Source organism: Saccostrea echinata, unplaced genomic scaffold (assembly GCF_033153115.1).
Source record: "Saccostrea echinata isolate AGI-Se365-2 ecotype Australia unplaced genomic scaffold, CSIRO_AGI_Sech_v1 ptg000012l, whole genome shotgun sequence".
NCBI lineage: Eukaryota > Metazoa > Mollusca > Bivalvia > Ostreida > Ostreidae > Saccostrea > Saccostrea echinata.
This window is the reverse complement of record NW_026889761.1, coordinates 22,529,491-22,540,000: the sequence shown is the minus strand read 5'-3', so window position 1 is coordinate 22,540,000 and position 10,510 is coordinate 22,529,491. Positions and strand designations below refer to the sequence as shown.

General features: G+C 33.1%; 1 protein-coding gene across 1 annotated transcript in view; it reads right to left on the bottom strand.

Moving 5' to 3' along the window:
* Window positions 1-2,304: 2,304 nt before the first annotated feature.
* The window catches only part of LOC133185144 (low affinity immunoglobulin epsilon Fc receptor-like), a 94,169-nt gene continuing 85,963 nt past the window's right edge, over window positions 2,305-10,510 (bottom strand). The window contains exon 4 of the mRNA XM_061320203.1: window positions 2,305-2,555. Within this exon, the coding sequence (XP_061176187.1) occupies window positions 2,305-2,555 (251 nt within the window). The remainder of the gene's footprint in view (window positions 2,556-10,510) is intronic.

Below are 10,510 nucleotides of genomic sequence, written 5' to 3'. Positions count from 1 at the left end.
CAAATAATAAAGAATAGCAAATAATCAATTTTCAAATAATGTTTAAGGCTATCAATAGGTATGATCCAAGAAGACCTTGACACTTTGTCAGAATGGATTAAATGTATAAGATGTATGTTAAAATTGCGCATTAAAAGATTGAGGGGTAATATGTGAAACATCTATCCTTCTGTGTTCAATAATCTAGAAGTGAAAAAAGAATTAGATAGATTACATGATCAGTACGTACTGGTCCATGCTGACAAAGCAGGTAACAATATTGTCTTTATAAGGCTCATTATATTAAATGTAATTTTAGAGGAACTTGGATTTAATTCTACAAGTGGTAATCCAACTTATACTCATAGTTCTCTTTCTAAAGAAGAAATTCTTTAAAATCATATGTCAGTTTTGAATATTTTTAATATTCCAAACAACCACAATGAATTTGAATTACCATATCTATAGTGGATTCCGAAACTTCATAAAAATCCTTACAAACAAAGATACATAGCGGGTTCCAGTAAATGTTCAACCAAGCCTCTTTCGTTACTCCTCACTTAGATATAAACAGAAGTGAAGGAGAAACCTCAAGATTACTGTGCAACAATATATTCGAGAAGTGGTGTAAATCAGATGTGGATACTTAAAAATTCCAAGGAACTTTTGGAAAATTTGAAATCACAAGATATTACCAAATTCAACAGCTTAAAAACTTACGACTTTTCAACTTTATACGCAACCACTCCCAATGATAAATTAAAGTCCAGGCTTTTTTATGTAATTGACAGCTGCTTTTTCAATAAAATGGAATTCGTAAATTTGCTTACCTTGTCATTGGTCATTTGCAAAATTATTTTGTTAAAAAACATTCTGATTGTACATACAAGTACTCTGAAGTTGACATTAAAAAGATGCTTGAGTTTCTGATTGACAATATCTATGTGGTTTTTGGAGACCAGGTCTTCCAACAATCTATTGGAATTCCCATGGGTGCCAATTGTGCCCCGTTATTAGCAGACCTTCTTTTGTATTCATATGAAGCAGAATTTGTCCAAAATCTTATACGTGAAAAGAAGAAAACACTTGCTGTGGCCTTCAACTCGATATTTAGATATATCGACGACGTATTGTCAATTAACAATGGTTATTTCCATTCTTATGTTGATACGATATATCCCGATGAGCTTGAGATAAAAGGTACCGCAGAGTCTGACACATCTGTTTCATATTTGGATATTTTACTTAAAAAGACGTTAATGGTAATCTAACAACCAAGCTTTATGATAAACGTGATGACTTTAACTTTTCAATCGTCAACTTCCCTTACTTATGCAGCAATATACCATCATCACCTGCATACGGGATTTATATCTCTCAGTTGATTCGATACGCAAAAGCATGCTCTATGTATGTACAATTTCTAAAACGAGGTAAATTATTGACAAACAAGTTGATGACACAAGAATATCAGCAGTCTCGTTTAAAGTCATAATTTCGTAAGTTCTATATATGATCTTGTCAGCAATTACAATTTATCATTGAGTCAAATGCTGACTGGCGTTTTTCATACTAATTGTTACGCCATTTTTTACACACTGAATTGTCGATGGATTTTTCCGTTATTTCCCGATCATAACAAAGAGCACACGGTGGGTGTGACTGGTCGGCATCTCCATGGCACCTGGCTCCGGGGCCATAAAACTTAGACAAGCTCACTTTTGATCTCTGTCTCACTTTTCCACCATATATTCCTTTTGTAAAAGTGAGACTGAGATCAAAAGTGAGCTCGTCTAAGTTTCATGGCCCCGGAGCCTGATCCCACCTCTGATGTTTTGGAGCTCCGTGTTTGCTCTGCTCCTATTTTGTATTGTTTGAATACTGTTCGTTATCTCCATATATTTCATCCAGAATGTAATCGAAGACGAGAGGTTTATTCCTTATACATGTATTAATGTTTTAGAATATATATATATATATATATATTACATTACCCAAGCTCATTTTCTTTCAGATTTATATTAATTAAATAACAACCATTTGTATTCAAATATATGACAATTCATCAAATTTTTGCATTTATCATACAAACATTAAAATAAGCAAGGTACATTGACCTTAGAAAACCATCAGTTTTTCTAGACACGAAACTTGAGGGATATTGTTGCTTTCATTAAGCCTTGCATATTAATAAAATTATCAAGACATAAAAAAATATTAAGTTCGTAATACAGAACAAAATTAAAAAAAAAAAAAAAAACAGTGAAAACTATAAAACAATGGCTGAGAGAGAGACCGGTCAACTGTTTATCTCTAAAGTTTTTTCTAGGTCATTTCGTAGATGAATGGGTTTAGGAAAGAACACGGTCTATCATTCCATTCGCCGTTTTTGAGTAAATCAATACAGTCCTTTGAGATTGCCTTTACGGGATCGCCCGCACTGGGTTCACCTGGAAACCAGTTGCTGAAATTCATGGCCAAGGGTGAGTCGTTCCATTGGTATTGACCTTCTATGACAAGGTCATTTCCTCCCGTCCAGGCTACACTTGTATCAAAGATAAATGATGGGCAAGTATCTGAAGAAAATAATAAAGTATTTAATCACATGTTACTGAAAAAATAAAATGATATTTTTATACTTATTGAACACTTTAAATTAAGCCAACGATGCATTTCTACTGATGCTGTTCTCTATAATTGGATATGAAGTTTAGAGTAGACTTAGGAATAAAAAATAAAGCTAATGAAAGGGTTCATTAACTCATCTGAGTTACTTGACGCCGCTGTACTTCAGATTTTTAGATATTTCCTCCCCCTTTTTATTATTCCAATGAATATATTGTGGCCAAACAATAGCCCAAAAAGGTGAAAACTTTATGAAAATTGAATCCAATCAACATTGGAATGCTTCACGCTATCAAAATGACAAGCATTGCCTTGGTTCTGGAGAAGAGATATTTTTCCTGTGTACATGCATCTTGTAAAATATAATCCACATGACTTATGCTAATTTTGTTCTGTTCTTATGTTCATAAGAAAAGGAATAAGAAAAGGAATTTAAGCACATAAGGAGTTTTCAACATCTGACCAACTAAGCTCCTATAATTGAACCGAACCATGTTTCAGGGACGCAGTTAATACAAGTCATACTCTTAATTTACAAAAGGTTCCAGACTTGCGTTCCACCATATTTAAAGGTCATAGGAGACAATTACCTGAACATATTGAGTTACATACGGGAATAAGTTCATATGAGCTGGTAAAATAAGACTGAAATTGTTTTTTGGATTTTCTACGCAAGATAGCTACAGCACAGTCGATCAAAATTAATCAGTCGTGAAAATTCACTTTGACTAACGTTGCTTATCTCCCTTAGCATATGACGTTAGTAAGGCCCAATCGCTGTTCAAAGCTATGCAATGTTTACAAACTATCATGTCATTTTGCAGCTTAATTTTAAAGAATATCATAATCATGGCTAAAACCTAGTATAAGTATACGATCTTCAAACAAGCAAGTATTTCTTTTTAAAAATTCAATTGCATATTTGCAAGATGTTTGCATGTTTTATCAATCAAAATGTGATCATTTTCATTGTTTGACACTTCGAACTATTGAGAGAAAAATAAAGCAATCGGAAGAGAGAAAGAAGGGAGAGTGAGAATGAATTCATTTTTCATAACCAGGGCAGTTGTTTTTATGAAATCATTTATTTACAACATAGTTTTACTTTCACACAGAGTCCAACACTGTCAGTATGACACTTTTCTTGACAAACGATACGTACCTGCTGCGTTAAGTATCACATGACTTTAAAAAAAAACAAGAAAAAAATTTCTTGTGTTACTGTTTTATATTATTAAATCAATTCTTATCATTTGACACTGTCTTAATAATCACTTACTCATGTACAACATCACCACGAATACCCGATCTCTGGCGCCCCTTCCCATCCCCCTTCTTATTTCTTTCTTTTTGTAATTGAAAGTTTTTGAAATAATCGTGTCGTTTTTAAACACACTGCAGATGGGTTAAAAACAACTCTGGCAAGAACTATATGTAAACTTGTATATATGGGAGTTAGTACAAACGACGTTTAAAAAAAAGCAGCTCTAACACGTGGAAATATTTCTATGAAGAATAAGGATTCTACCAAATGTAGATATTGAATGAATTAGAAATCGACATTTTTTTTTAATTTAGTAAAATTTAATAGCGATTCTCTGTAACCACTTAAACTTCTTTGCCACGCATAGTCACCGATTTTGATGAAACTTTGCTCATTATTATAACTTGACACCAGAAACATATATCAAATAAAATTTCGTTGCTATGGGTCTTGGTTGCCATGGTAACAACCAGAAAAGTTGGAAAAATTGAGATTTTCAGCTACTTTGAATCTTTATTAAGCCTTGATAAAGACTAAGAAAAACAAACAAACCATTCTCACAAAAACCTGACACTTTGTTGCCACTTATGCTATAAAGAAACTATTTAGAATTTATCTCTAAGTAAATGGTAACCATGGGTACATTTGGAATACTTTTTAGATGCTGAATAATGCAGAAAAACGCTCAATATTCACTAATGTTAGGTGTTAAATGATCAAACTCAATCAACAACCTAAGAAAAACAATAAAAATATTTGACCTTAAGTAATTAAGTATTGGCAATATTATTCTAAAAATAACTTTCATGGTTGCCATGGTAACACAGTGTAACCATACAAAATATGTTGCTAAGATTGGGTTAATGCTACTATCTTCAGGAAAAACAATAAAATTCATAACTGGCACATATACATCCTTAGGACCTTGCAACACCGACAACATAAGAAAAATTGGGATTTATTGTTACTTTGCAGTGTAACCATGGAAACAATGTACCAGTTGTTTAAAGTGATATTTTTTTTGCTGCCATAGGAATTTACTTACTTTTTATTCAAGAAACATATTATTTGACTCACCTTGAATAGTACTTATCTGGAAGAACTAAAGTTGAATATCATATATTGATGACGTTTGTTGAAAAATACAACACTGTTGCTATGGTAACCAAGAAGGGAAAATGTTCCATTTTGTTAATTTTATATCAATATTAAACCATATGTGCCAGCTTTTTGCATCCAGTTAGAGATTGGGTGGCAGTCAAAATTGAAAGTCAGGTTAGTTGTTCATAATTATCAATCATAAAAGTTTTGGGAATCTACATACAAGGATATGTATCCAAGGAAACAGAATATTTTTAAGATTTTTATGCATATTTTTTCGGCTTATTTCCATAGCAACGCACTATTTAAAGAATTGAATTTGAATTTTTTGAAATGTGAAAATTAGGGTCACATGAACGTCTTTAAAAATTGATCATTAGTTATACAAAAATATGCTTTTTAAAAAGATAGGATAAGATTTAAACACTAAGAGAGTAAATTTAAAATCCCTTCTTTGTATTAAAACCATGGCAACCATTGCCATCCTATAAGAAATATCATATTTCTTCCTTGGTATATGTTGCAAGGATCTTTTGTCTATTATTTGCTTGCATTTCAACCTATAATTTTTTTTTTATTCTTAAGTGTATGATTTTATAAAATTAAATGGGCAAAATTATTACTTTAGAATACTTTGTTTCCATAGTAACGAATGTAATAGTTGATTTACCAAACATGTTTATCATGCATTTAAGACATCAGGCCTTCATCTTTCAGAAACAATCATTGCCACTTGTTTGCTTTGCTGCAAACGTTAACTGTGGGACTCTGAACATGTTGAAAAATGCCATTTTTCAAACTTTAGGACATGTTGCCATGGTAACCATGTCACGTAGCAACCATTTTCTACCTGATTTGAGTTTACATTATCAAAGACTTTTATCATAGAGAGTTTGGAGAAATTCTGAGACTATGCGTGCCACAGCTCCTATATAAAAGTTCAAGTCGTTACAGAGAATGGCTCTTAATACATAAAATACGAAAAAGGTAGGTATCTTTCCAGTCAATTTGTTAAAATATTTATCAAAGATCAGTACTTATCATCGTATACAAACCTGTTTTTTTTTTCCAGTGTGTATTGTATTATATTATTTTTTCTGTAAAGAATATAATTCCAAAAGTTTTATTATCTGTTAAAAAGAACATTAATATTAAAATTGTAGTCTCGCAAATGATGGATGGATTTGCAAACTGATCACGGACTGTACTGTTTACTACTACATACCGATTATTTCAAAATTCGATATTGTAGAGTCAAACCGTGTCTGCACAAAGTATCGGCATTGTATCAATCTCATTTGCTCTGGGCTCAACATTTCTTCTTTATATATATATATTTTTATAGAAGAATACGATCATGTCATAAACTCAGGGATTCTATTGCTGTATCGTTTTTACAGCAATATGTGTGTTTCGGATCGGGGAAAACGAAACTTCAAAGACGCTAACATTTTTAGTGGTTCACGCTTATCATGGACGTCAATACCACCGGTCCCGTGTTTATTTTGGGGATTCACATTAGGGATATTCCCCATATAAGTGTCATATTCTTTCTTTAACAGAATATTATAAGCTTAATCAAAATTTTTATTCATATCAGAAAAGGTCACTTTTAATAAATTATTCTATTTTATGTTGCATTATTGCGATTTTTCTTGGAATAAAAAACGACTTATTAACTTTTTTTAAATGACGATGGAATCCTTTTGGGATGTCGTATACCCAGATAGCAAGACTACATCGGGCCAACGTTGGTTGGTGGTTGGTAGGTTGGTATAGTGTTGGCGTTGGGCGGTAAATGTTGGCCCAACATTGGCCCAACGGATGATATGTTGGCATGAGAGCTGGTCCATCGGTGTTGGGTATGCGATGTTGGGCCAATGTTGGTCCATTGCAGTAAATGTTGGCATGAAACATGACCATTATATGTTGGGCATTTGATGTTGGCCCAACGTAGGTCCAACCAAGTAGATGTTGGCTTAAAACAAAGCCACAGTATGTTGGGATGTACTGTTGGCCTAACATAGGGCCAACCAAGTAATGTTGACATGAAACACATGAAATGTGTGTTGGCATGTAATGTTGGTCCAATGTTGGCCCAACGTAGTAAATTTTGAATATAATGAGGTATTGATATGGCTTTCAACGTTGGCCCAGCGTTGGTTCAACGTAGTGAATATTGGGATAAAATCAACTTTCTTTAACATACATGTTGGTGATCTGTTAATTACACATATTAAATTTGTATCTTTTAGAACCAATTAAGCTTCTTTCAATAGAGACATCTCATCTTTCGTTAAAATATTATGAACAAGGGATTATCTTAATAACCTATTTATTAATAATTTACAGTGTATGTGTTAATAAAAACGAAAAAATATTCCAGAACCTAATTTATGAAAATAAGATTTTTAATACTGATTTATGTTTGTAATTTGTGTCCGAGACAATTGCAAATACATGTAGAAGTTTTAATTATTCTGCACAGTATAAATTTTGTAGATTCTATATTTAGCATCATGGAATTTAAAGTGCTGAATTTTAGAGCTCCAAATAATTAGGTCAGTGGTGAAATCCACTGGCTCAGCAGGTGACTGGCCGGTTTCGTAGGAAACAGGCATCCTAATCAGCTCTGTTTCGTAAACTCGGAGTGGTCACATCTTATCACTTGCAACACTTGAACAAAGCATATACATGTGCGTGTCCGTTTTGAATCGCAAGACAGAGAAATTGTTTTATCCCTTGAAATGTAAGTATAGTCGTTTTAGGTGTGATTGATAGAATTTTATCTCTGTGAAAGTTTTAACTTGAGCATAGTTTGTAAAATTGAACAAGTTATTCAAGAATTGCAATTTTCAAAATATGCATGTATATTTACTATTAATCTGGTTCAGTTACGACTTATAAGTAGTAAGTGACATCAGTTTTGAACGGATTACACTGATATATTTTTCATATCATTTATAGCATCTGGTGGGGAGAAAACCCTTTGGGTTACAAGACCATTTATGTTTGGAATGTAATGGACAGTAAGTGATTTATCTCAATTATCAGTGTGAGAGACATGGATTTTACAGACAAAGAAACAATAACATGAACTGGAAAAAAGGAGTGAATGGTTCAGAAGTAATATGGGCAGGAGAACATTCTAAAGTTTCACAAATTTGAACACTGGGACTCTTATTCTAGAGGAATATTATATAGTGACTGAAGTGATATGGGATAGACTTAAGAATACATTGAACTACCTTTATTTCCCTCTGTTGATTCCATTCCATAGGAGTGACAAAAAAATAAAACATTTGTTTGAGGAACAAGATAATTTACCATGCAGGATTTATTCAATCAATTGTATTTTACTCGTAATTATGGAAATAAAAAGGTTACAGGAATTCATATTGTTGAACTAGAATAATTCAATCGCCGATCATTTGCCAACATGTTTATAGAACGTAGGGCCAACGTTGGTCCAACATTCTTTCTTAGCTTTAAAAAAACATTGAACCAACATTGGGCCAACAGGAAGTTAAACGTTGGGCCATTGTTGGACCAATGCCAGATAACCAACCATTGAATGTTGGCCCAACGTCGAGCCAACATGTTGGTTGAACGTAGGGCCGATGAGCAAGATGATGTTGGGCCAACGCATAAAACTGACAGAGGGCCAACGCAATTTTCACCGTTGGGCTTGCGTTGGCCCAACGTAAGCTTGCTATCTGGGTATGTGTATTAAACAGCGAAATATTTTTTTGTTTCTAAAGGTTTGATGCAGAGTATGTAATCGAAGTTGTAGCTTAATTTAAGCGTAATTTTATATAGGATATCCATCAGGATCATCCTCCGATAAAAAGCCCCCGTTTTGAGTTGCCGTGCCTTATTAACGACTCGTTCAAACTGAATTGACTGAACTACGAAATCAGAAAATATGGTAAAAATACATTAGTCTAATGCTCTGTTTACATCAGTGGGCGTCATAAAACCACAAAATCAAGAACGATAAGCGGGTAAGAAAAGTAACAAGTGGAAAAGTTTTCACCTTTATTTTTCAGTAGAATAAAGGCCAAAAATATTACTACTCGTAATTTAACATTCTTTCATATATAGCTTTAGGTTTAAAAAGTGAAATCCTAATGTTAAGAATCGTTTCCTATAGTTGAAGTCCACAACTTGTATTTCTTACAAAAATACATCGACTATTGTTTCAATTGCAAAACAACTCTACAGTGCCTAGATATCGAGCATCGAAAACATACCCCTCAAGGTGTTTATGTTCCACTACACCATATAAATATAGTCCTGCTGGACAAGTCATTACTGGTGACATAAATATAGTTAATAATGACGACCTTAAATCACTTATTTTAAAAGGAGCAAAACTTAGGGAACCCCGACCTTTCAACTGTCGTCATATTGCCATAACTATCATGAATACTGTGGAAGATTACGCCAGGCAAAGGGTCAAGTATGAAGCCATTGAGGGGCAATATGAAAGCCAGCTATCCTTCTATCTTCAATGATTCAGAAGTGAAAAAAAAGAATTAGATAGATAAGTATGTACTGGTCCCGGCTGACAAAGCAGGTAACATTGTCTTTGTTTGCTATGCTCATTTGTCGTGGGGATTGGTTGTATAAAGCGTTGAAAAGTCGTTATTGATGTTACAGTATTGATGTTATTGATTTTGGAAAAAGTTTGTGATTTCAATTTTTCTGACAGTTCCTTGGAGTTGTGTAACTGTATTTTAGAGGAACTGGTAATACAACTTATAACCATGGCTGCTCCCTTTCTAAGGAAGAATTTTTTCGAAATCATGCGTCAATTTTGAATATTTTAAATATTCCCAATAATAAAAATGAATTTGAATTACCATATGTATACTGGATTCCTTAACCTCATAAAGTCCTTACAAACAAAGATATATAGCGGCTTTCAGTAGATGTTCTTCAAAGCCTCTTTTTTTAATTAATGTTCTATCAAGCCTCTTTCTGTACTGCTCATTCAAATATTAACAGCAGTGAAGGAGAAACTTCAGGAGTACTGTACAACAATATCTTTCAGAAGTGGTGTAAATCAGATGCAGATATTTAAAAACTCCAAAGAACTATTAGAAAAATTGAAACCACAAACTTTTATCAAAATCAATAAAATTTATAACGACTTTTCAACGCTTTATACAATCAATCCCCACGACAAAATAAAGTCCAGTCTTTTTGACACCATACTACTTTTTCAATGAAAAAGGAAGTCATAAAACTATTTTCCTTGTCATCGGTCATTTGCAAAATTATTTTGTTTAAATCATTCGGATTAAACACACAAATAATCTGAAGAAGATATTGATTGATTGTTATTGTTTAACGCCGAGTTGGCAATATTTCAGCCATATTTCGGCGATTGAAGTAGATATTAAAAAGTTTGAATTTCTGATTAACAATATTTATGTAGTTTTTGGAAATCAGGTTTTCCAACAATTTGTCGGAATTCCCATGGGTACCAATTTCGCCCCTTTATTAGCAGACCTTTTTTGTATTCAAATGAAAGAG